This window comes from Pleurodeles waltl, chromosome 4_2 (assembly GCF_031143425.1).
Source record: "Pleurodeles waltl isolate 20211129_DDA chromosome 4_2, aPleWal1.hap1.20221129, whole genome shotgun sequence".
In the NCBI taxonomy this organism is placed as follows: domain Eukaryota; kingdom Metazoa; phylum Chordata; class Amphibia; order Caudata; family Salamandridae; genus Pleurodeles; species Pleurodeles waltl.
In genome coordinates this window covers 29,219,256-29,246,427 of record NC_090443.1, presented here as the reverse complement: position 1 = coordinate 29,246,427, position 27,172 = coordinate 29,219,256, and the positions used below count along the sequence as shown (strand labels likewise).

General features: G+C 44.6%; 1 protein-coding gene across 2 annotated transcripts; it reads right to left on the bottom strand.

Moving 5' to 3' along the window:
* Positions 1 to 25,927, bottom strand: RHEBL1 (RHEB like 1). Of its 2 annotated transcripts, none has more exons than XM_069230484.1 (8): positions 25,689 to 25,927; positions 22,842 to 22,913; positions 22,314 to 22,381; positions 19,995 to 20,077; positions 9,971 to 10,027; positions 9,558 to 9,605; positions 9,386 to 9,470; positions 1 to 1,293 (listed from the first exon to the last, which is right to left on the bottom strand). In XM_069230484.1, exons 1-8 carry the CDS (start codon positions 25,732 to 25,734, stop codon positions 1,201 to 1,203), a joined length of 552 nt encoding a protein of 183 aa, XP_069086585.1. In that variant the 5' UTR covers positions 25,735 to 25,927; the 3' UTR covers positions 1 to 1,200. The 2 variants fall into 2 exon arrangements, with proteins under 2 accessions (XP_069086585.1, XP_069086586.1); XM_069230485.1 differs by lacking the exon at positions 25,689 to 25,927 and adding an exon at positions 25,625 to 25,652.
* Between the last annotated feature and the right edge of the window lie 1,245 nt (positions 25,928 to 27,172).

Here is a 27,172-nt window from a genome sequence, read left to right as displayed (position 1 = left end):
TTGAAACTGAGTAGTCATTTTATTTACAAAAAGCAGAAATACTCCAAAATAGATCAGTTTTGTCACTTGTGTAAAAACGTTCACACAATAAGATTTTCTTTGAAATATAGAACAAAAAAATACTTACAAAAAAATAATAATAACTAAAGTAAATAACACCCTGCAACCACCCCTAACAGCTTTAAGAAACATTATTTACTACAGGATTCTAAACCAAAGGCACAGATTTCTGAGAAAAGGGTCACCACCAGGTGAAGAAATGACTCGTTACTTGTGCACAACCATCTGCGCAACAAACATTCCCTCCTCTTCTCCTGTAAACCATCACTAAGTCTGTTTGTGCAACAGAGAGCCCAACTTTGCTACACCACAATCATACAATATACAAAAGAGCAGCATCAATAAGGTTTGTGGGGAATACACCACCTCGACACCTTGCTGTAACAGGTCTTGTCACGGAGGAACAGAAGGATTCTCGTGAGGCGCTGCACCTAGACAATGCATATATCCCATGCAAAGCTTCTGGAGCGAAACTTGGGGAAACTCAGCAGAAGCAGCCTTTGTACTGGACAGCTCGACTAAGGCGGCCTCCCTCAAATCTGAACAGTAGAGTCAAAAATGAGGAAGTTCAAAAACTGAGGTAGAACGGACACATTCACAGTATGAGGTGCCCCAACCAGCCATCCGAGACCTGTGGGAACACCTTTTGTAAACACCCACTCAAGGGCCCGACTGGACATAAATACATCAAAATCCTGCAAACATAAATTATATTCTGTAACACACCCTCTGCCAATCAAAATACTGAAGTAAGGGGCGAATGCTGAGGGAGGGGGTGGAAGAAGAGGAGGAATACACAATACATGCGCGAAAAAAAGAGAAGAAAAAAACAAAAACAAAAAAAAACGAGTTCCCATATTGCCTCCACCCCACCCAATCCTGGAGTGTGGAGTTATAGGCTCTGCCACTTTACACGCAGGTGGTGGAGCTACAGACTCCAACCTTTGCACCTTGTGAGGGTTCTTAATCAAACCATTAGAAGTATGGTGGTGCCACAGTGAACTGGATCAGTATAGAGATGAAGCGAAATTCAGGACAGAGGTACACATTAAATTTCACTTCCTGAAATCCCACATTGTGCATCTGCCAGTGGCATAGAGCATTCCCCTTCAGCAACAGCTCCAGCACAAGGTTAAGTGCTCACATCACAATGCACTTCTTTTCATCCTCACCGAAGGACCGCTCCACGCGATCAATCTCTTCGATGATCTTTGTGAAGATGATGCTGCTCTTCTGTGAAAAGAGAAGAAAGAAGATAAAGTTGCAGGTACAGAGCAAGGAATTCAACAAAGGGCTAGAATGCAACAGCATGGTGAATGCCGTCACCGAAATGGGTTAGTGTTACAACACAGCAAGCACAGTGACTGTGTCCAGTTCTCTTGGCAGTCAATGGTGCCAAATCTATGAACGTGTTACCTACCTTTCTAGTTGCTGGGCGAGCAAACTGTCCCAGCAGACGACTCACAGGCGCATGTAAGCCGATTCTTCCTAGGGTAATTTCAAGGTGGGAGGTAATGCCTTCCAACTAAGGGGTCACCAGTGGGCATTCAGAGACCATATAAAAGAACTGCAGCAGGTTGGGCACTTTGCAGGTATTGATCCTGAAATCTGAGTTTTTTTTTTGGAATGGTTAGGTAAGATCTGTGTTAACAACCGAGTGCATTTTAAACACACTTTGGATGATACTTCGCATGTGTACTGCAGAATCCGCACACCATTTATGGCCGCCATGAAAAGGTCAGTTTCCCAATCAATGTTTTGACTGCTAAGGTTTTACACTTTGGCTAAGTTCACAAATGCTCAGCAGAACCAAGTTCGGGGGAGTTGAATTCAGATAGCCATAGCCTGACGCCTAGGACAATATTTTTTGGAGTCAAGGACAACAAGTTTCCAGGTTTATTTTGTCCTTGGGACAAGTAGGCCTCACCCACTGCAGCACAAACCCTTTGGTTGGCTATTTAGAGTACTACGTTATGTAGCAGGGAAGGGAATTGTCTGCAGTTGAGGTACGGTTTGTGTCCACATGTTAATGCTGTTTGAACTTGGATTTATGGTTCATTAATGCAATTACTTTATTACTAGGGTGAGCACTCCAAATAAATGTACGCTTGGACTGCACTAGCGAAAGTGGTTCCAGAAAAAGAAAAAAAATACCCCCCCCAAATCTAGGAAAAAAGCGTTTTGCTAAACAACTGTTAAATTTTAGGTACCATTTCTTTGAAGCATTATTTTGTAAAATGTGTTGATGTATGCTATTTCCCAAAAATATTTATGATGGACAGTCAGTGTAACCAGTTTGAAAAAGATTATAGGAAACAAGAATATAAACAAGCAATGGCAAAGCAAATAGGTCCGACATTGGCTGGCAGTCTTTTGCTTTTGTCAATGTATGCCTTGGCTTTTGTAAAACTTTAGTTTTATGGGAGCTGTTGGACCCTCCCCATTTTAACGAATTATACCAAAAAGCAAAAATATTTTTGGTCACTACAAAACACACATTGCCACAGTAGTTCCTATGCCCCTTATGAAAGTGCTTACTGCAATCATTGTAATGTAAGGTGGATTTGTACAGCACAAAACTGGTCACCCTTGAGGGTATCTAGGTAATTAGTGGGTTCTGCAACTAGTAGCAGTCTCAGTGACGCCAGCTAATAAATGGATAAAGAGAATGATAGAATTTTCATTAAAAAAATTTAAAAAAAAGGTCTTGGTTAACTTCAGACTTAATTAGGGGCCCAATTCCTAAAGAAAGTCATTAATGTGCACCCATGATTTATGTCTTTGCATTAATGCAGATTTATATACTTCATGAAGTCATAAGAATTTACAGAAATAGATCAGAAAAATCGTACTCCTTGAAAATATTTGTGAACTGTATTTTAGCATGAGCAAATATGGATGTGTTGATTTTCTCCTGCAAAAATCTGTTGAGAGTTTACAAGTTCAATTTCTGTTTAACCACTCCCCCCCCCCCCCTCCCAACCAACCCTGGAAGTAGTTTTATTTTCTGACCCTTGTCAGGAGTACATTTCCAGCCACTCTCTGTATGGGAGATTACTAGAGAAGAGCTGTTGAAAACCCTTAAAGCATGCAAGCAGTAGGTTTGCACAGACTTAAGGCATTCCAACCCTGGAACTACTGCTTACTGTTACATCTAGCCCCACTATGCAGATCTGCGGAACAGTGGTAAAATAAGGAAACTGATAGTATTCAACCCCTACTGTAGTATTAGCTCTGGCATAATCAGAGAAGCTATTAGAGCTCCTATATAATGAGATTGCGGCCATAATTTTGCCGTACTACATGGCAAAGGGACAAGTAGATTTTTTTGTTTGCAGGACAAGTAGATTTATGAAGCAACCTGTTCTATCGACAAGTAGATATTGTTTTTTTTAATTCCAAACCCCTATTAGGTGCTTGCTGTGTATATACCATGTTGTAGATTAGTTGGGGGACCTCATATTGCTGAGACTCTGAATCAGTCTTAAACTGCTCTAAATGAGTTTAACAGCATGGTAGGTAAGAACTGCCCACTAACAGCGTGTCACTGTTGATCAGTTCTGAGTGTGTTAAGTCTACCTTACTCATAGCAGTCCCCGCTGTCTCAAACCCCAAACGTATCCTTGTATGCACCTGTGAAATAATCTGAAGCAACAGAGAATCCTGCAAACTGAGTCACTGGTGAGTACTTCAATGTCACCTTCACCAGCACAGATTTACAAATATGCACAACAGCTGGAAGGACCCTGGCCTATGTTTGGAAGAAGTAGTGCAGACAGCAGTTTAAACGTTAGCGGTTCTTCCTCTGCAGAAGCCTTGGTTAGTCTATACTCTGCCAGATTCCTTCCAATCGAACATGTGGAGATCACTGTATTTGCACAGTAGTACAATTACAAGTCTGGCAAACTTAACCCATCTTGGTTTTAGGACAATTTCCACTTGGTCAGAGCCACCTTGTGTCTCTTAACACTAAATGAAACCTGAAAGAATGGTTCTTTTAGTTTAAAAAGGGGGACCTGTTTTGGGAGTACACCGAAGTGATATAATAATCTACAGTACATGCATTCAGAGATTTCACTTTGTTGCCATCTCTCATGTCTTTCTCTGTGGTATATTTACACTCCCAGGTATGAGTGTGTGCTCCTCCACAATAACCCCTGCCTTGACAATACCTTCGGAGGGTGAAGTGCACCAGGCATAATAGGGAATGCGCAAGTCCTAATGCAGTTGACACATAGAGCTGACTGTTTATCAAATATTGCCACTGTGTCTGTCGCTACAGGTATACAGAAAGGACCATCTCAGGCAATAATGGATCACCTGTGTATAGTCAAATTTGGGGTGCTACATCCCAAAGCTTAATGCCTGCTGTGGAGGTAATCTGGTGTACTGCACCCATCAAGGGTTCCACTGCCAACACAAATGTCATCTGTGACAGAAGGCATCCATGGCAGGTCCCTCCAGGCTCCAAGAATGCACCCAACACTAATCTTCCATTGTCAATTCTGGCAGCGGGATTCAAACAGAGAAACTGAATCCATGCTACGATTTACCAACCAGATCCCATGCACTGTAATACAGGCATAAAACGCTGCCACTCAGGGGTACTGAGAGCTCTACATGGCCCCATTCATTATCCTTACTGCCTTTTAATGTTCAATTTGGTGTTTCTCCCAGGTATAAATCAGTTTTTTGATCCAGGAGTATGAGCAAAGGCAGCAGTCACTGTATTCTCTCTGGCAATATTTTGCTAAAAATGTTGTAATCAATCTTTAGCATAGCCAGTAGTCTACAGATGGCTTTGTGTGTGTTTTTTTTGGGGTGGGTGAGGAAATCACACCTGAGTTTTGACAGTGAGACTGTTAAAGCTACAGCCTTGGAAAATCTGCATGAGACGCAGCGCTAGGCTACACATGCATGTCTGATAAAATTCAATGAGTAACCCATCTGTGCCATGAACTTTACCTGCTGCCAGTTCATGTATGGCATCTTAGACTTCATTTTCGGCTACAGAAAGGCCTAAAGTCTCAATCAGTTCACAAGACAAGTGAGGCAAAGTGTGCAGGTAATCAGTTATGGCTACTGAGGAGTCACCGGCCGTGTTACTGTACAGCTCTGAGTGGTAAGTTAGGAACTCCCTCCTGATGCCCTCCAGTGTGTAAAGTCCTTTTCCGGTGCTGCTTTGGATTTCAGTTAGAGGGAGCTCTGGTTTTATTATCCAGGCTAACACGCTACCTTCTATGTACACCGGTTTAAACTTTGTTATAATCAAGGCAGTGGAGCCTAGCTACTAAATCTGATAATTTTTCCCTGGTCTACAGCAGTTGCCTCCGTCAGAAGACACGGCTATGCCAGCCTCCAGTGCATTAAGGGTGACGTCAAACTAGGTGACCTCCTTTGCTAGTGCCTTCCTAACTTCCAATACAAATCAATCTTCCCCACTCCAATCCAACTCACCCCAATATAATCAAATCCACCTCCACCAATCCATTCTACCCCACTCCTATCCAAAACAACCTGCCCCACTTTCATCCAAAACAAACTGCCCAACTCCCACCTACCAACTCCAATCGGCACAATTCCAATCCACAACAATCTGCCCACTCCAATCCAGTCCACCGCCCCCCCAATTTCCCATATCCCAATTCACCCCACTACAATCTACCCCACCAATCTAATCCATCCCAAGCTACACCATACCAAGCCACTCCAGTTCAGTTCAATCCACCTCACTCCAACCCACTCCAATCAAGTCCACCGCTACACAATCCACCTCACTCAAAGCCAATCCACTCAACACCACAGCCCACCCCACTCAATACGAAACTCTAATCCACCCCACACCAATCCACCCCAATCCAGCCCAGCACTCAATCCCCATCCCAATCCGCCCAGTCAATGCAGCCCACCCCATTTCACCTCAATGTAATCTGCCCACTCAATCCAATCCACCCCCCAGTCCATCCTAATACACTCTAATTTATTTCAATCCACCCCAATCCATTCCACCGCAGCCCACCACACCCCAATCCACACTATCTGTTTCAATCTACCCCACTCGAATCCACCCCAGATTAGTCCACCCCACTCCATTCCAGTCCACTCCCACAACAGCCCTATCACTCCAGTCCAAACCACTCACCCCACCCTAAACCAATTTACCCCACTCGAATCCACCCCAATCCAATCGACCTCACCTCATTCCATTCCATGTGCAGGTCAATCTGTGTTTTTTTTTTTGTTGTTTTTTGTTTTAAATGGAGGATATCTGTTGCACGGATTGGTTGAATGCAACCTGGGAAAATTAAAAGCTTACTGCACTATAACTCAGCTAACCTGGAAAAATGAATGAGAGGAGAAAAAAAAAGAAAACAAATTTTTAAATGATAAATCCCACTCACAGGCTCGTTGGCTTCAGAGTAGACATTTATCCACAACAGCGGTGTGGAATTCCTATAGCATGGCACCCAGGACATATTGTTTGCGGTCAGGGACAACAAGTTTTACTGTTTATTTTGTCCTTGGGACAAGTAGGCCCAACCCCCTGCAGCACTAACCGTTTGGCTGCAAGTTTACAGGAGCACATTATGGATCAGGGAAGGGCACTGTCTGCAGTTAAGGTGATATTTGTGCCCATATGCTATTCAAGCTTATATTTAAGGTTCATTAATGCAAAGCCTTTATTATTAGGGTGAGCACTCTAAGAAAACGTTGTAAGCTCGGACTGCACTACTGACCGTGGTTCCAGCATTAAACTGTGTATACACGTTTGCAAAGTTTAACAGTCAGAGGCTATGTATAATGCTCCCACAAGGCTCTCTGGGTAGAAGCAAAAATGTGCAGAAGCCTGAAAGCAAGAGTGATTCTTTGCTTTCAAAATAAAAATGTTCTTTTAAAAATGCAACTAGAAGAAAGAAAAAAAAAAAAAGAGAGAAGAAAAGAGTTTTGCTAAGCTATTGTGAAATTTTAGGTGCCATTTCTTCGAAGCATCTTTTTGTAAAATGTGTTGATCCATGTAAGTATTGAAAAAAAAAAAAAAAAAAAAAAAAAAAAAAAAACACAAACAAAACGTGTATCGAGTTTCAACAAGATTATGGGAAACATGAAAATAACAAGCATTGGAAATGCCTATAGGTCTGATATAGGTGGTCAGCCTTTTGGTTTTGTCAATGGGTGTCTTGTTTTGACATGGATTTTGTAAAACATTGTTGTGGGAGGCCCCTGGCCCTCACCATCAGAAACATTGGCAGAAAGCAGAAATATTTTGGTCTCAAAAAGCACACATTGCCACAGTAGTTGCTGGCACTGGATAAAACTACTTCATGTGTCAATATGCTGCTTGGGAAAGAGCAGAACGTGGTTGCTCACAATGAAGCCAGCTGATAAATAGAAAGAGATAGAATTTTAATAAAAACAAAAAGGTCTTGGATAGCAATCAGCAGCCCAATTCTTCAAGAAATTGGCAAAAGTGCACCCATGGTATATGTCCTTGCATTAATGGAGATTTAGGACTTTCATGAATTCACAGATGTAGATTAGTATATCGTACTCCGAGAACATTTGTGTACTACATTTTATCACAAGCAAATATGTGTGTGTAGATTTGCTCATGTGAACATTTGTTGAGCGTTTATAGGCTCACTATCCCTACAATCACTTTTTGCCAACCCTGGAAGAAGTTTTACTTCTGTCCACACGAGGAGTAAATGTCTAACCTTTCTCAGTATCAGAAAGGATTAGAGAAGGGCTGGTGAAAACCCCTAAAAACATGCAAGGGAGTGGGTTTGTACAGACTCAAAAAGGCATTTCAACCCTGGAACGATTGCTTATCCCTATCTCTAGCTCCAGTAGCAAAATAAGGGAATTGCTGGTATTCAAACCCTACAATAGTATGAGCCTTGGCATAATCAGAGTGGCTATTATACATACTCTTATAAAAAAAGGAGATTGCTGCCATACTTTGTTGCCGCACTACATGGCACCAACAGGAGAAGTAGAATTTTTACCGGACAAGTAGATATTTTATAAAATTACACAGCCCAGAACAAAAACAAAGGTTCTTTGTTGTCCACTCATTTCCAATTGACTTTCCACAGGATGCAGGATAAAAATAAAAAAATAAAAATTCTGTGGATTCTAAAATTCCCTGGGGGGGGGGGGGGGGGGGTGGAGAAATAGCGCTGTTATATTAACTCAGCCCCTGCCCCATCAGATGTACCAGACTGCCAGCAATCCGTCCATTCTACCACAGCAGTGCTCCCCACATTTTATTTAGAACCACAACCTGATTTTTTACAACAATACACTTTTGCAATCCACCTGCTTTTAAAATGGACAAGGTGGGCAATTTTTAATTTAAAGCATTGTGTGGTAGTACACGGTCATTCAAAGACAGCATATTTTCCACTGAAATATCACATAGCACACAAACAATATCGTGTGGGAATTCGGTTTCTAAAAATATCTATCTTGTGTAGTGGCTTGATTTCTTTTGATCCAGGATCCGTTTCCACCACACGTTATAATTGCAAAAAATAAATATATTTTTTTTGTTTGTTTTTTTAAAGTTACATTTCTGCTTTTGCATTTACAGGTATTTGTATTTGGTTAGGAGAAAAAAAAGAAAGAAAAAAAAAAAAAAAAAACACGTTGCCCTAAAGTATTCCCCCCCCACTCCCTATACATCAGCAAGATTGTCACGTAACTCACTTGAAAAGCTTCTATCACTTTGCAATCAGAGAAGGTAATGTAAACACCAAAATCCAAGTTAAAAGAATAAGCAGCAATTTGTCAGAAGGCATAACCTGACGTCTGTCTTTAATGCGACCTTTATTTACTGCTTGGACTTCCCCGACCCGTCAAAAAAAAAAAAAAAAAAAAACACAAAAAAACACAAAAAAATATAAAAAAAACACAGCTGACCCAGTTTGGGAAACGCTTCTCTATAGACCAGAGGTCTCTAAACTTTAATTGCCACCCCCCCCCCCCCCCCAAGCTTAAAAAAAAAATAATAATTGGGCCACCTCTGTAAAAATTTCACAATTATTGTATAAAGATGGCAATGTTTAAATATGTCAAGATATATTTAAACATTGTAGTTAAGTACTGTTACCTTTTTAGAGATGCAATAACATGCTTCTGCTTAAAACAAAGGCCTGTTATCTGTGTAATGCTTCTTTTGGTCAGAGTCTGGCGCCCCCCCACCTGTGATCACTTGAGGCCCCCCTAGGGGGGCCCGACCCCAGTTTGAAGACCTATGCTATAGACTAATCAGACGGCACCCACAGTTTACCCCCTGTTACCCACTCACCCCCCAAATACATACCTCAGGGTCTTTGGCAGAGGACTCCATAAAAGCTGCACCCCAGGCATCAGCCAACTTCTGCCCCTCTTCAACCTGGACCTCCCGACTGTGTAGGACAGAACAAAGAGGCAGCATTACTACACAGTGCACACAAGATCAGGGCACCAACATGAAACCCGAAAGGGTGACTTACCTGTGGGGAGGAAGATCCGTCTTGTTCCCGACTAGGACAATTGGCATCCTGACAGAGAGAAAGCAAAGGGATTTAGAGGAAACCTGAGTAATGGTGCTTAATGTCAAAAGTGGGGAACGCACAGGACGTTCCACAGCACAGAGGTGAGATTATTTATTAAAACAGAAGGATGCTTCCAGGATGTGCATTGTAACAAGAAACAGCAGGAAAAATGCAGCTGCTGGCGTCAACAGCCCAGAGCAACGAGTGGACGGATGCTTCCCAAGTCAACAGAAAGAGGGACAAATGGCTAAAGCAGAGGCAGATGGATGCGCCTCGAGTCTGAAAACCCCGTGGCAGGTACAAAGCGAGGAAAGGGCTGCACGAAGGGCGCTTACACCACACACTGGTGCCTTGCAGGCAGAGATACTTACAAACACTTTCCTCTCCGGTCCTGCAGCTTGGAGAAGATCGACTTAGCAATGATGAAGCTGTACGGAGAAAGAAATCAGACATTGCTGAATTGAACTAGCGCATCACACCGCCACAAATAGCCTTCTGTAGCACATCATGGAGTCACAGCACTGAGCAGCTCTGCACTTGGTATGGTTTCTACGGTACAGATAGATACCAGTGATCAGTTACAGCTAAAAAAAGGGGAACATTACTTTACCAAGGGATGGGGTTACTCCGGGTGAAGAGATATACGTTTATTTGAATGCTTGAAGAAAACTGGCCACAAAATGTAAATATCTTTTCTGAGCTACATATATAGAGGTGATCAATGCTTGAAGTCATGCCACTAGTAGTAATCTCCAGCCCCTTTAACAATAAGAAACTGTCACATATATCCTCACAAGGCAAAGAGGCATTTGGTTCCTCGTGGTATAGTTGTGTGAACGGTCTACAGTCATTCAGGGCCTGGAGAAATGTTGGCCTCAAGGCACTTCCATGCATACCATTTTAAATCCACCACAAGTAGAATACTAATGTGCACAGCGGTGCAGTAACACGTTTACGGCTTTAGAAGGGACGAGTACTTCACCGAGTTCTTGTAGTGGGTGCTCCTTCGTGAAAACCACCCCAGTGCTACCTGCTGTGGTAATATCACTTTACACAAAAGATGTGTGTAGGAAGTTGGCTCTGTATGTGCTATTTCAAAGTAAGGAATAGCATGCACAGAGTCCAAGGGTTCCCCTTAGAGGTAAAATAGTGGTAAAAATAGATAATACTAATGCTCTATTTTGTGGTAGTGTGGTCGAGCAGTAGGCTTATCCAAGGAGTAGTGTTAAGCATTTGTTGTACATACACATAGACAATAAATGAGGTACACACACTCAGAGACAAATCCAGCCAATAGGTTTTTATATAGAAAAATATCTTTTCTTAGTTTATTTTAAGAACCACAGGTTCAAATTTTACATGTAATATCTCATTCGAAAGGTATTGCAGGTAAGTACTTTAGGAACTTCAAATCATCAAAATTGCATGTATACTTTTCAAGTTATTCACAAATAGCTGTTTTAAAAGTGGACACAGTGCAATTTTCACAGTTCCTAGGGGAGGTAAGTATTTGTTAGGTTAACCAGGTAAGTAAGACACTTACAGGGCTTAGTTCTTGGTCCAAGGTAGCCCACCGTTGGGGGTTCAGAGCAACCCCAAAGTCACCACACCAGCAGCTCAGGGCCGGTCAGGTGCAGAGTTCAAAGTGGTGCCCAAAACACATAGGCTAGAATGGAGAGAAGGGGGTGCCCCGGTTCCGGTCTGCTTGCAGGTAAGTACCCGTGTCTTCGGAGGGCAGACCAGGGGGGGTTTGTAGGGCACCGGGGGGGGACACAAGCCCACACAGAAATTTCACCCTCAGCAGCGCGGGGGCGGCCGGGTGCAGTGTAGAAACAAGCGTCGGGTTTGTAATGGAAGTCAATGGGAGATCTAGGGATCTCTTCAGCGCTGCAGGCAGGCAAGGGGGGGGTTCCTCGGGGAAACCTCCACTTGGTCAAGGGAGAGGGACTCCTGGGGGTCACTCCTCCAGTGAAAGTCCGGTCCTTCAGGTCCTGGGGGCTGCAGGTGCAGGGTATCTCCCAGGTGTCGGGACTTAGGATTCAAAGAGTCGCGGTCAGGGGAAGCCTCGGGATTCCCTCTGCAGGCGGCGCTGTGGGGGCTCAGGGGGGACAGGTTTTTGTACTCACAGTCTTAGAGTAGTCCTGGGGTCCCTCCTGAGGTGTTGGATCGCCACCAGCCGAGTCGGGGTCGCCGGGTGCAGTGTTGCAAGTCTCACGCTTCTTGCGGGGAGCTTGCAGGGTTCTTTAAAGCTGCTGGAAACAAAGTTGCAGCTTTTCTTGGAGCAGGTCCGCTGTCCTCGGGAGTTTCTTGTCTTTTCGAAGCAGGGGCAGTCCTCAGAGGATGTCGAGGTCGCTGGTCCCTTTGGAAGGCGTCGCTGGAGCAGGATCTTTGGAAGGCAGGAGACAGGCCGGTGAGTTTCTGGAGCCAAGGCAGTTGTCGTCTTCTGGTCTTCCGCTGCAGGGGTTTTCAGCTAGGCAGTCCTTCTTCTTGTAGTTGCAGGAATCTAATTTTCTAGGGTTCAGGGTAGCCCTTAAATACTAAATTTAAGGGCGTGTTTAGGTCTGGGGGGTTAGTAGCCAATGGCTACTAGCCCTGAGGGTGGGTACACCCTCTTTGTGCCTCCTCCCAAGGGGAGGGGGTCACAATCCTAACCCTATTGGGGGAATCCTCCATCTGCAAGATGGAGGATTTCTAAAAGTCAGAGTCACCTCAGCTCAGGACACCTTAGGGGCTGTCCTGACTGGCCAGTGACTCCTCCTTGTTGCTTTCTTTGTTCCCTCCAGCCTTGCCGCCAAAAGTGGGGGCCGTGGCCGGAAGGGGCGGGCAACTCCACTAAGCTGGAGTGCCCTGCTGGGCTGTGACAAAGGGGTGAGCCTTTGAGGCTCACCGCCAGGTGTTACAGCTCCTGCCTGGGGGAGGTGTTAGCATCTCCACCCAGTGCAGGCTTTGTTACTGGCCTCAGAGTGACAAAGGCACTCTCCCCATGGGGCCAGCAACATGTCTCTGGTGTGGCAGGCTGCTGGAACTAGTCAGCCTACACAGACAGTCGGTTAAGTTTCAGGGGGCACGTCTAAGGTGCCCTCTGTGGTGTATTTTACAATAAAATGTACACTGGCATCAGTGTGCATTTATTGTGCTGAGAAGTTTGATACCAAACTTCCCAGTTTTCAGTGTAGCCATTATGGTGCTGTGGAGTTCGTGTTTGACAGACTCCCAGACCATATACTCTTATGGCTACCCTGCACTTACAATGTCTAAGGTTTTGTTTAGACACTGTAGGGGTACCATGCTCATGCACTGGTACCCTCACCTATGGTATAGTGCACCCTGCCTTAGGGCTGTAAGGCCTTCTAGAGGGGTGTCTTACCTATACTGCATAGGCAGTGAGAGGCTGGCATGGCACCCTGAGGGGAGTGCCATGTCGACTTACTCGTTTTGTCCTCACTAGCACACACAAGCTGGCAAGCAGTGTGTCTGTGCTGAGTGAGAGGTCTCCAGGGTGGCATAAGACATGCTGCAGCCCTTAGAGACCTTCCTTGGCATCAGGGCCCTTGGTACTAGAAGTACCAGTTACAAGGGACTTATCTGGATGCCAGGGTCTGCCAATTGTGGATACAAAAGTACAGGTTAGGGAAAGAACACTGGTGCTGGGCCTGGTTAGCAGGCCTCAGCACACTTTCAATTGTAAACATAGCATCAGCAAAGGCAAAAAGTCAGGGGGCAACCATGCCAAGGAGGCATTTCCTTACAATGTGCCTAGAGAGCAGCATGAGAACAACACTTAAATGGATCCTGATGTTTGAAAGAGTGGATCCGCAGCCGCCATGGGGAAACTGTGTATTACTAGTGGTATGCTAAACACGCTAGTTTTGTTCCAGTGCCACATTCTTCTGGAAGAGAGTGATTTGCAGAGCTGCTATGCAGCTAGGGCTGGTGTCTGCCTGACTCTGCGTCCAAGAGGTGTGGGGATCTAACCTAAAATCTGTATTTTCTTCTGGAGGAAGAGGGCAGCGAATCCTGCCTGCTGAGGTTACTAGTGTGCCTGGCTCTTCAGAAGACTCAAAGAGAAGCACAGTGTACTCCTGGTGTCTGGAGCACCCAGTGACAGCAGACCATATCAGAGCCACAAGCTTAACAAAGTGAACTGCGTAGCATTTACTTCTGATGCATGATAAAAGTACTTGCTTCTTTTAAAAGACAAGTACTGGATGGGGATCTATATATTTGGGAGATCAATTTACTACAGCTGATCCTAGCCCATGTGTTCTGAATTAGACAAAAGAGAATAGAGACCATGGGGAACTCGGTTAGTAAGGGCGGAGGCATTGAACGGTGGTGCACTGAGAATCACAAGCAGGAGTTTAGCCCTATCTTCCAATCCCTTAATTCTGCTATGTAATACTAAGTAACGCGTACTTTCTTGTACTCAAAAGATTAGCACTGGGCTGGAAAATACTTTACTGTGTCTGGTGTTTAGGTCACTGGTGACCAGAACTTGAAGAAACAAACAGCTCTTGCCTTACAGACCTCGTCTATGCCAATGTCTATTCTTCATAGTTTACACCAAAGCAGATGCTGCACAACAAACAAAAGACACAAATGTAAGAAAATAAGTATAGTGTCTATACCTGCGGTTTGTTCGGATGGGTCATTAACACCAAAACCCTTACCTACTATGGTAAGCTTCAAGACTACACTGAATAAAATACCCATCTACGGGCTTTAGCTCAGTGCAATAACCAGCTACATTTCAAGGCCAATAGTTTTCGCAGTAAGGCCTACTTGTTTTCTCATAACTTTTAATTGGAAACAGAGTACAATGAAGGAATATGACACAGTGTTTTCCAGTGAACCTATAAGGCTCCTAGCCTTTAACAATAGCTTGACATTATACACAAAACGCAAGCCTACTTAAGAGCAAGTAAGTTGGCGAAAACCGGGGGATACATTGCCAACTGTAGTTTATTTACATATTTGTAAATTAAAACATCCCTCTCAATAGGGCCAGACAAAAAAACAAAAAAACCCAAAAACATTCTACTCCAAGGTATGCCAGAGTGTCTAACTAACAAAAAATAGACCAGGCTTATAATCTGTGTCATAACTTTTCATAATAAACAAACCAGGCCTATGGTGCCTGGCATAATCTTTCACTGCATATCAAACAAGCCTACAGCTGCTATCATTGGCTTGTCATCATAATCAACTGAGGTCTGCTGTCCAGAGCATAAGCTTTCCCACAAGGCAGCAATCAGATATTCATAAAATGTGAACACAATTGTAATACTGTTATCTCCTATACTAGTCCCTTCTAACAGGGTTTTACAAGGATTCCCACATGCATATCTTCTATAACCATGGTTTGTTAGAGGGGTTTCAAACACCAAAATGCTTGCTTAGTACTGTAATCTGTGAAATTCCATGCAACCAAAAAAAAAAATAAACCTGCCTACAGGCTTGAGCACAGTGTAATAACAATTCACCCTTAACCCTTTTAGTGCAGCCGTCAAATACAGCAAAGTAGGTTGTCCCCTGGGGACCCAAACAAAATGAACCTAGTCCTCTGGAACACCAGGACTTGTTGCCGGTTTGACCCCTTTATCCTGGCAGACGGAGGCGCATGTTCAGTTTGCTGTATCATAAGTGCATTAGTCACCACACTGCACAAAAAGGTGGACGGAACATAGCCGACATTGTCATAGTACCCTGTGCAGCAAAACCTAAACCATTTAGTCATTTCTGTAGTGCTCTTTAGGAGACTTAGGGCAGTCCTCCCAGCATGATTACCTTATTTTCAAAGTTAGATATGCTCACTCAGTTCAAAGAATCTAGGCCTCAAGGCATCCTCGGACCACACACACAACTTGCATCCACGACCTGGTCAGAGTTGGATTTGGCACCGCAAGTGCACTAAAGGTGCATGAAAAACACATCTGCTTGAGCCTCTGGTGGCTGTCACAGAAGGCGTTAATAAAGGTTCACTTGGCAAAAATACAGGATTAGTCAGGACTCTGAAGAAGACAGACATCAACAGGTAGGAAAACCTCAGAATAGGTGTGCTTTTACAGGGGTACTACATAGGTTATAGGAAGATAGGCATGGTAGTAGAGATGCACATGCAGTCACTTAGTCTTCACCAGTAGGACTCCACCCATTGGCATCACACTCATGCAGATGCTCAATGCCGATCACTCAACTAACCAGATGACTCCAAACCATACAGAAGGCAGCAGCCAGACTCGCCCTCCCACCGAGCACACACATCGTCTTCCACCCCAAGGAGCTTCACTGGCCGCTCTTGAACAAGATAGCGGTCTTTAAACACCTCATTCACACATTCAAAGTCTTACACAACACTGGCCCAGTGTACCTCAACAACTGCCTCCGATATGAGAAACCTTCTAGACACCTCCACTCAGCTAGACTTCTACTTGCAACCATCCCATGCACATACAATACTAGGTCAGGCAATGCTGCCTTCCCCTTCCTTGTTCTGAAAGCTGGGAACGGCCTGCCACCACATATCTGTGCCACCGATTATTGAATTGTGCAAGAAGCTGAAGACTTGACTTTCAACTAGGCAGTGCCATGGATCTGCCAAGTCTGCCCCTATGTAAGCTGTAAGATACCCTATAACGTGATGGTGAGCTTTACAAATACATGTATCAGTACACAGAACTCTGCATCAACTACACAAAGGGCGTAGTTTCTTGTTTTAATTGATCGTTAAGTGGCAGCCACCATCTTAGATCAGTCAGTTAAAAAATGTAAGAAAATATTGCCCGTGTCATTCTGTAGGGGTGTCAACAGCGGCCACATCATGATGCCTCTTTTTCTTCCAGATACTTATCATCGGCAAAATGCACTCCTAAAGCCAGTTCCCCCAGTGTGTTTATGTTTTGACCTGCTGGAACCAGTTTAGATTCAACCAATTGCAACACATGGGGTGTAAGGAAATGCCTCCTTGGCATGGTTGCCCCCTGACTTTTTGCCTTTGCTGATGCTATGTTTACAATTGAAAGTGTGCTGAGGCCTGCTAACCAGGCCCCAGCACCAGTATTCTTTCCCTAACCTGTACTTTTGTATCCACAATTGGCAGACCCTGGCATCCAGATAAGTCCCTTGTAACTGGTACTTCTAGTACCAAGGGCCCGGATGCCAAGGAAGGTCTCTAAGGGCTGCAGCATGTCTTATGCCACCCTGGAGACCTCTCACTCAGCACAGACACACTGCTTGCCAGCTTGTGTGTGCTAGTGAGAACAAAACGAGTAAGTCGACATGGCACTCCCCTCAGGGTGCCATGCCAGCCTCTCACTGCCTATGCAAGTATAGGTCAGTCACCCCTCTAGCAGGCCTTACAGCCCTAAGGCAGGGTGCACTATACCATAGGTGAGGGTACCAGTGCATGAGCATGGTACCCCTACAGTGTCTAAACAAAACTTTAGACATTGTAAGTGCAGGGTAGCCATAAGAGTATATGGTCTGGGAGTCTGTTTTACACGAACTCCACAGCACCATAATGGCTACACTGAAAACTGGGAAGTTTGGTATCAAACTTCTCAGCACAATAAATGCACACTGATGCCAGTGTACATTTTATTGCAAAATACACCCCAGAGGGCACCTTAGAGGTGCCCCCTGAAACTTAACCGACTGTCTGTGTAGGCTGACTAGTTCCAGCAGCCTGCCACACTAGAGAAATGTTGCTGGCCCCATGGGGAGAGTGCCTTTGTCACTCTGAGGCCAGTAACAAAGCCTGCACTGGGTGGAGATGCTAACACCTCCCCCAGGCAGGAGCTGTAACACCTGGCGGTGAGCCTCAAAGGCTCACCCCTTTGTCACAGCACCGCAGGACACTCCAGCTAGTGGAGTTGCCCGCCCCCTCCGGCCCCGGCCCCCACTTTTGGCGGCAAGGCCGGAGAAAATAATGAGAATAACAAGGAGGAGTCACTGGCCAGTCAGGACAGCCCCTAAGGTGTCCTGAGCTGAGGTGACTAACTTTTAGAAATCCTCCATCTTGCAGATGGAGGATTCCCCCAATAGGGTTAGGATTGTGACCCCCTCCCCTTGGGAGGAGGCACAAAGAGGGTGTACCCACCCTCAGGGCTAGTAGCCATTGGCTACTAACCCCCCGGACCTAAACACACCCTTAAATTTAGTATTTAAGGGCTACCCTGAACCCTAGAAAATTAGATTACTGCAACTACAAGAAGAAGGACTGCCTAGCTGAAAACCCCTGCAGAGGAAGACCAGAAGACAACAACTGCCTTGGCTCCAGAAACTCACCGGCCTGTCTCCTGCCTTCCAAAGAACTCTGCTCCAGCGACGCCTTCCAAAGGGACCAGCGACCTCTGCATCCTCTGAGGACTGCCCTGCTTCGACGACGACAAGAAACTCCCGAGGACAGCGGACCTGCTCCAAAAAGACTGCAACTTTATCCAAAGGAGCAGCTTTAAAGAACCCTGCAATCTCCCCGCAAGAAGCGTGAGACTTGCAACACTGCACCCGGCGACCCCGACTCGGCTGGTGGAGAACCAACACCTCAGGGAGGACCCCCGGACTACTCTACGACTGTGAGTACCAAAACCTGTCCCCCCTGAGCCCCCACAGCGCCGCCTGCAGAGGGAATCCCGAGGCTTCCCCTGACCGCGACTCTCTGAAACCTAAGTCCCGACGCCTGGAAAAGACCCTGCACCCGCAGCCCCCAGGACCTGAAGGACCGGACTTTCACTGCAGAAGTGACCCCCAGGAGTCCCTCTCCCTTGCCCAAGTGGAGGTTTCCCCGAGGAAGCCCCCCCTTGCCTGCCTGCAGCGCTGAAGAGATCCCTTGATCTCTCATTGACTTCCATTGCGAACCCGACGCTTGTTCTAACACTGCACCCGGCCGCCCCCGCGCCGCTGAGGGTGAAATTTCTGTGTGGGCTTGTGTCCCCCCCGGTGCCCTACAAAACCCCCCTGGTCTGCCCTCCGAAGACGCGGGTACTTACCTGCTGGCAGACTGGAACCGGGGCACCCCCTTCTCTCCATTGAAGCCTATGCGTTTTGGGCACCACTTTGAACTCTGCACCTGTCCGGCCCTGAGCTGCTGGTGTGGTAACTTTGGGGTTGCTCTGAACCCCCAACGGTGGGCTACCTTGGACCAAGAACTGAACCCTGTAAGTGTCTTACTTACCTGGTAAAACTAACAAAAACTTACCTCCCCCAGGAACTGTGAAAATTGCACTAAGTGTCCACTTTTTAAATAGCTATTTGTGAATAACTTGAAAAGTATACATGCAAATGAAATGATTCAAAGTTCCTAATGTACTTACCTGCAATACCTTTCAAACAAGATATTACATGTTACATTTGAACCTGTGGTTCTTAAAATAAACTAAGAAAATATATTTTTCTATACAAAACCTATTGGCTGGATTTGTCTCCGAGTGTGTGTACCTCATTTATTGTCTATGTGTATGTACAACAAATGCTTAACACTACTCCTTGGATAAGCCTACTGCTCGACCACACTACCACAAAATAGAGCATTAGTATTATCTCTTTTTACCACTATTTTACCTCTAAGGGGAACCCTTGGACTCTGTGCATGCTATTCCTTACTTTGAAATAGCACATACAGAGCCAACTTCCTACATGGGGTATGGAGGAAATCTAGCTATTCTGGTTGCCACACACCCAGGAAGCATCCAACAAGTTTAGGGGCTGTAAACATATAGGATGCAGCAAAGAACCCTACCCTATCCACCTCAAGCACACACAATCTAGAGAACTGACAGAACCAAATCCTACGTGGAGTGCCAGAAGGCAGACAGAATTGTGCCACACAGAAAACAGTTCTGGGAGGTTGATGACAGATCGGGCACAGTGATTGCTTTTACCAGCTAAAGGACCCCCCCCCCCCCCAAATGTTGGCAGGCAAAGGTATCATTGTCGTACTGTGGAATGCAAACCTATGGGCGCGGTTATGCAAGTTTCCCCTCAGTAACTGATGCAAGCATCAGAACTTCTTCACCGGTCTGTATAAGCAGAGGGTGCTGATCACATGTCTGTGCAGGAATGGCCACCCCCCCCCCCCCCCTTCACCCAAATGTGACAAGAATGGGGGAGGGGCAATTGAGCAGATTGGGGGATGGATGTGGTGCATGAAGGAGATGGCAAGGAGTCACGGGGGAGAAGCACATCGATGAGAGCAACACGGAGCACACGGGAGAGAAGCACTCGAGGGAAGACATCTCCCTGCATGCGAGCAGTGGAAGGACCTCAAGTAAAGAGGCTGTCCTCTTGGGGAATGCCAAACACAAGATGGACAGGGCAAGAAATAGAATAAGAAGCAAGACATGGACAGCGACGAAACTGGCAAGAGCTTTGGTCTTGCTCACACTGGTAGGGACGTACCTCTTCTGCGAGGCAACAGAGTACACAACGACGTAGCCATGAATTCCCAGGACAAACGCAGGCGGTAGCAGACTGTACTCATCCTGAGAAATAAATAAAAGTTAAGTTATTACCAAACCACACCCCCAAACAAAATAATGCCAACACTCAATGTTTTCCAGCTTAAAATTCATGCAATATATTTGTAAACCTATGGGGCTTGCTTGTGCCAACTGGTACTGGCAACCAATCAACGCCCAATGTTCCCAAATGCTGATATGCCATTCTCTGTAGGAAACTAAACACCTTTACAAAAATGGATTTGCTGCTGGCAACGGGAGCAATATTTCAAAATAAAGACGAATGTTTCAATAACTTTTTAAATTGACATTTTAAGGAGTCTAAATGCAGCATGTACGTATTGAGACTATACGGTATATGAACTTTTGGAGGTATTACCAAAGCCCACACAAATAAGGTATAGTTCAGCAAGTGACAACCACTGTGTGCAGCGCATGTCACAAGTTTCTGCAAAAATTAAGGCACAACAGACATGTGCACCTAACCGCTCCCCCAACCCCCATAAAATTGTTAATCACCACTAAAGGAACTGTCCCTCACCAACTGCCCTTGGTTTCTACTAAGAAATTAGTACCAGAAGCAAGTGGCAGCATTAAGAATTGGAGCCACATGTATGAAGCCTTTTTGAGCTCGGAAACGGGCTGAGTCATAGAATCGACCCATTTGCAAAAGCGAAAAAGGCATTTTGACACGTACCAAACCCAATTAGTGATTCAGTAACCTGTTAACCGAACTGTAGTTTGGGGTTGCGATTCAGTATTAGGTAGGGGTGTGTTGAGGGCGCCCTATCCTAATACAGACTTGCAGTGGTATGTATGAATGTTTTGCCACCCAAATGTGGTTGCAAAGCATTCATCTTGCCATCAATCTGAAATTGGTGGTAACCCATTCGCAAATAGGAAGGAGTTCCCAAAGGACCTCTTCCCCTTTGTGGACGTATGTAAAATAATTTTTAAGAGTAGGCTCTGCCTAGTCTTAAAAAATAAAAAGACAACTTTCTATTTTCCTGCTTTTTTTTTTTTTTTAAATCGCATCTTATTTTCCTTTAGGGGAAATGAGCTGCATTTAAAACGAAAAAGACGTATTTATTTGAAAGCAGTCACAGACATGGTGATCTGCTGATCCAAGCAAGCCACTATCCCTGTGATTTTTGGACTTCCCAATGGGTCGTAAAGTAAAACCTCTCTCATTGTTATTCATGAGATAGGTCTATTTGCAACACATTGGTAATCACAAATGAAACTCAAAGTCGAATACATTTGAAATGGCCATTTCATAATTGAGATTTGCAGAAAATCACAATTAGGAACTCACTATTTCAAACTTTGGTACATGTGGTCCACAGTACTTAGCCTATTGTCCAGCGAAAACTACTACTAGGTCTGGGCAAGATGTCAATAATGCAGCGTAACTTTGGGGATTTTGCATTACGCTTGTTATAGAAAATTCCTAAAGCTAATCCATTTTGCATAATTGCGTGTGGAGGCAAATATTTTCAACAAACAGAATGCTAGTAGCTATTGTTTGTGGTGCTTTGTTCAAATGCACCCTTGCACCAAACATTATTTGCAAGGATGTATTTCACGTTAAAATACAGTGCAAAATGACATTTGCATATAATGTAAATTTGCAAAAGCAAATTCTGCATACACCCAACTAATCACAATAACTCTACAATAATTATGGTTCTCCGATGCATGTCCTGTGATTGGCTAACCCATCTTTTGCTATGTTTAGGCACTTCACAATCCATTCCCACACATTCTGAAATGGGTTCAAAGCACCTTCACATGACAAGAAAGCAGACACGAACAAGACAGACAAAAGTACAGAGGGTGTATTTCAGAGCGGCAGATAAGCATTGATTCTATGTGAAGACCAGAGTCAAAATGATTAGACTTTACAATACCATCACCGGCAGCAAAAACATTAAACATTTTAAATGTCGGAAAAAATATGTACCAGGCTAAGCTATTAAAGACACGTTAGTGCTTCTATCACTATGATGTCACAGACACCCCACGAATCCTACACGTCACATTTATTAAGACCTGAATGAACGTCACTCCTCCTTTGCTGCTCTAGGAGATTAGGACATTTTATTTTAATCGAAATACCCATTATACAGAGCAGCAACTACCACCGAGCTACATTTTGTCAAGGAAAGTGAAGAGAAAACAAAGCGGATGACAATGTGTTGCCAAATGAGCACCCCAATAAGAACTCATGTTACATATGCCTGTAATGTGCAGCCGTCACCTGCCCAGCTGTGTCCACCACTGTCATCTGAAACTCGTCTTCTCCAATTTTAAAGGTCTTGTTAAAGGCTACAATGCGCGGGGAGGGGAAACAAAAAGAGAAACTGACAGTCAGTATTCGAGTCATTATGAAGAAGAAAAAAAATTACATTTGTGTCTTCCAACCACCAACTTCCTGAACAAGAGTAACTGTCCCAGACAGGTGCTAAGAGCAAGACACCCAATGTTCAAAAACACGAACAAAAAAAAAAATCCCGTCGCCCAATTGCAAGGGATATGACATCACCATTCCAAATACATATTATAAACCCCGTGCTTCGTGTACAGACGTGCACAGGGTCAGACATACAGTGATCATACACTACGGATAGGTTTACCTCGTTTAAGACAAAACGTAAAAATGTTGCAGTTTAAGAAAGAGAGGACCTGGGCCAAGAGGGGCCTGAATGAATGCTGGAGAAGATTGAAAAGTATTGGTGGTAAGAGGAGACTTCCTCAAGCTCCTCATACACAACCATGGGATACCTACTGTTCTCAATAGTAGGTTCATAGTCCTCACAGAAGTTTCCCCGAATGAACTGCAGCGCCAGAGAGGACTTCCCTGTGGAGATTAAAAAAAACAAGATTAGCACCCACGGGTTCGAGAGACACAGGAACTATAGCCTCCAAGGGGAGATATTTACCAGGACTACCAACCGTTCCTTCATAATAGTTTATGCCCCAGCGTGATTCCCGAAGCACATCAGGGAATATCACAGTCGAACACATGCCTTCTCACGCCCAGAAGCCCTTAACTGCCGGACCTAAACACCTTCCTGCCACCAATTGTTCTGGGCATGGGTGTAAAAAATATTTACATATAGGTTTTTGTAATAACGCGCATAGCAGTCAACCTGGGCTTCACAGTGCTGTATAGCAAATAAGATCAGTAATTTGGCCAAACTTTATTTGACATGATAGAAAGCAGCGAATTACAATGGAAAGCAAAGCCCTGAGAGAAACCCTAAGTCTGATTTCTAGATAGAGGCGAAGGTTTTTTTGCCAACAAGGGGATGATTGCATTTTTTTTTTTTTTTTTTTTTTAAAGGTGCGAAGTTGAACAAATGGCCAGTCAAATGACACCAGCTTGTGTTCACTTTTGAAAGGCAAGTGCCGCCAGAGCACTAGATATTTAGGTGTGCTCTATTATAAGGAAAGCCTTTTAGGTTATGCGGGTAAATTTATTTTACATCTTTTCCCGGAAGGCGTCACTGTAGGTCATCTAGCACAAAGGTAATGTGATTATTACAGTCTTTTCAAGCAAGCGATCTTGCAGTGGCATTTAATACTGCTTTGCAAACGTGCCAGTCTGGATTTCGGCAGTCGGGACAGTAACTGTGAGTGCATTGCCATAATCAATTCTGGTTAGAACCAAGGACGGTAATACTAGTTTTAAATGATATGGATGAATGTGATGCCTTATATACTGTTCTCCCATCACAACATCCTGCATGTAAACAGAGTGCGAAGCAGACGGGGTGGCCATGTTTTTCAAAGAAAAGTTCACACTTTATGTTGAAAGGACAGCTATCACATTCATGTACAGCTAATCCAGACCGTGAGGTAACTTTTGCTATCAAATGGGTGGGGGTGAGAGCGAAAGAAGAGACAGGCCTTCTCACAAGGGTGCCTGCTACATAAAAGAAAAATAAATGTGTGCAATTGGTTGATCACCAAATATAAAGACTGCCTAGGAGCCAGTATGGCCTTGGTCACTTGAAGCTTCATGGCGACAAAGAATCATTCTTTCTGGAAAGGTAACACAAGGATTTTAATCAGCTGAGTTGTGCAATGCGGTCCTTTAATGGGCACATATACAAATATTGGTAATAAGTGCAGTCTGATTCGATAATACCCTCCACCCACATGGCACTCAAGATCACAGCTTCCACACTTTAAAAAAATACTTCAACAGCTTTATGAAAACAAAACAAGCGAAAGAAGTGAGTGAGTGCTTCTGGGCCATCTTCAACACTTGCTGAGATATCTACCCCGTGCACCCTCACCCTGACGCCAGTTACAGACAGGAGCGTACGTCCCAGTTTGCAGACCTCCGATCACGCCCGACGCCTTTAACTATATAACGCCGCTAAGCATTTTTTAGATAAATCACAGCAAATCAGTGTACAGTCTGTAAAAGAATAATGAGGGCCGTTCCTAAGCTCTGCGTGGAAACCCACGGCCGGTTAAATTAAATGTTGGTGCGCAGACTTAAACCACTTGTTGGCTATTCAATCCACTACGAGAACCTCTCTGTCCATTTCTCTCACTTGTTCGGGTCCCCGCTTTCACCGTTTGGGAGTTTTTGCACCTTTCTCTTCCTTCGGATTGGTTCGATTTCTCTCTCCATCTGGATAAGTCTGGTGCAGAAAAATACGTGCTGGCCTTCAAAAAGGAGTGCTGGTTCCAACACCCTGGCACAAATTAAGTGTTGCATACAACCTGGGCATACACTCATTCCTCCGCTCCCCTTTATAAACAAGATCAAACGACTAAGGGAACAAAATCTGTCAGCAGCTTAACCTATGTTCTTTTAACGCTAACATGCATACAAAAACATCATTTCCACATTTTCATAGAAATGTATGTTTTTGGCAAACTTAACTAGAAAATGGCCATAGTTTTAAACCTGCCAGAAACAGTAGAACATTTTAATTCATGTCTTCAAACGACAGTCCACAAATGAAGGACTCTGAAATCGCCTCAGAAGTAAACAACCACTACCAAAGTGTTTTAAATATTATTGTATATGGACGCACACAGATGCATAACCACATACCAACATCTGGAAAGAGGGAGCTTTTGACACGTAAATCGGAGGACTTGATTTCACCCACTGACCTCCGCTGAAATGAACGCTGTATTTAGGTGGGAGAAAACAAAATAAGCCATGTTGGCTTTGAAACTCGGAATCTCCCGTCTGAATTGAGTGTGTTGGCGTGTATGATGTTCACGTGTCTCACTGGCACTGCTCGCCTATCGCATTACATCGGTTAACGTACTTTGTGGAGTATTTTGTAACAGAAGGCAAACTACGATGGAGTACTCCACGTGGCAGAGGAGGGCAGCAGAGAGGTCTTTCAAACGCGGAAGGTGGCTATTAAGAGGCAAATAACCAAGAGTTCCTTAATAGAAAATAGAAACTTCACGGGGCAGAGAGCAGGAAACAAAAGGCAAGAAAAGAATGTTGAGAACATCAAGTTCTTTAAAACATAGACACTAAGTAACAAATTCCTCTGTCCGCTCAGCGCTGTGGTGCAGTTTTGTACTCGCCCTTCTCTTCCATCGGTCTACTGCTGCAAGCGCATGCGCAGCAGCACCACCGCCTTCCACTCACCAACCGATGGGTAGCCAAGAATGACTATTTTACGGAACTTCGGCATAGTGCGAGCCGAGCAAGGCGTTCAGGAGGATTCACGCTGCCAAATCACCAGCCGAACCGGAGCAGGAGCGTATAGATGCTGACTGCGATGGCGACTCGTACCACCAACACTCTCGCTTCTAACTCACAGACTGAGGATTCACAAAGATCAAGCGCTCCTGCTACATCCTTTCCGCTTCTAGCCCGCCATAAAGAACTCCCCGCCGGCCGTCCCGCCCCTAGGCTGTACATTCCGATGGCCCATTGGCTGGAGGAAAGAGACGTGGGCCGGAGGGAACATGCGCAGTGCGGCACGCGCAGACGGTTCATTCAAGAATTTTTTGGGTTACGCCTACCCTGGCTCTGGGGCGGTTCATCGGCCGAGTGATTGGCGGTTAACGCCCTAGTCGTGGACATAGTTGGCGGCAGAGGCTGCCCTGCACTGTTTGCAAACAAAGCCATGTGAGAGGGGGTAGGGCGGGTATCCGTGTTCGCTTGTCTCGTCAAACGAGGCGTAACAGGCTGCAGTCAGGCCTCGGGGGTGGCGTTTCTTCTTTTAAGAGCATGGGAAACGACACCAAAGGCCGATAGAAAACACCGCGAAATAAAAAAACATCCAAACCCACGATCCTAAGAAATTATTGAAATGGCGCTTACATTGTTAGATTTCCCGGGAAACAAACTAAACCTGTCATTGTTCAACGGGATGAAAATAACACAATTGAAAAGAATTGAATATGCACGTTAAAAACCTTGTATTCAACACCAAAAAACAAAAGGTAAGCTTTAACGGAAATAAGCCTTGGCAACGCCAATAAGTTGCGTGCGAGAGTTAGTGGCTTCGCCACAGCCCTGCCAAGATTCCCAAGTCTATGCCTGATGTGCTGCTCCATTTCATTTTTTTTCTCTTTAAATTCTGGGACTTGTGGTTTCGTTTTTTTCCATCATAAAACAGGTCTACAACTCACAGAATGCACAGAAAAAAACTGGAGCAGAGCTGTACATCACACTGGGACGTGGGAAACTTGGCAGATATGTTGTCAATGTGTTGTAGCCATGTTGTACACCAACGTGGGTGCTGTTCAGCTTGGCTAAAAGTATATACACAAAGAGGCGCAATTCAGGCTGGAAATTACTTCCGCTTAAATAAAAATCTATGGGGAGAATACCCTCTTCCGATTAAAATCTTCCACTTGCCTCTTCTAAAATATTGGTGTTAGACCTGGCATCCTTGGTGTGGATCCTCCTAACCTTTTGCCTTCGCACCTCCTGTTTTTGCTGACATAGTTTTTGCTGACCTTAGTATTCTGCACACTTGACTTCCTTTTTAGGTTTCCACTGCACAACGCTTGTGGATTCTCGTATAAGGAAAAAAAATCTTAAAAAGAGGATTAGATCCGGCCCTTTACTTACCATAGGCTGGCTCCCATATCATTCTAGTTTCTATGCTTCCTATTAGT

Excerpts from the sequence above, each read along its gene's own strand:
- RHEBL1 (XM_069230484.1), bottom strand. The coding sequence starts at position 25,734 with ATGCCGAAGTTCCGTAAAATAGTCATTCTTGGCTACCCATCGGTTG. Across the intron at positions 22,382-22,841 it reads TGAACCTACTATTGAGAACA|CCTTTAACAAGACCTTTAAA; the intron begins GTAGGTATCCCA and ends CGCGCATTGTAG. Across the intron at positions 10,028-19,994 it reads TCTGTTGCCTCGCAGAAGAG|CTTCATCATTGCTAAGTCGA; the intron begins GTACGTCCCTAC and ends TTCTCCGTACAG.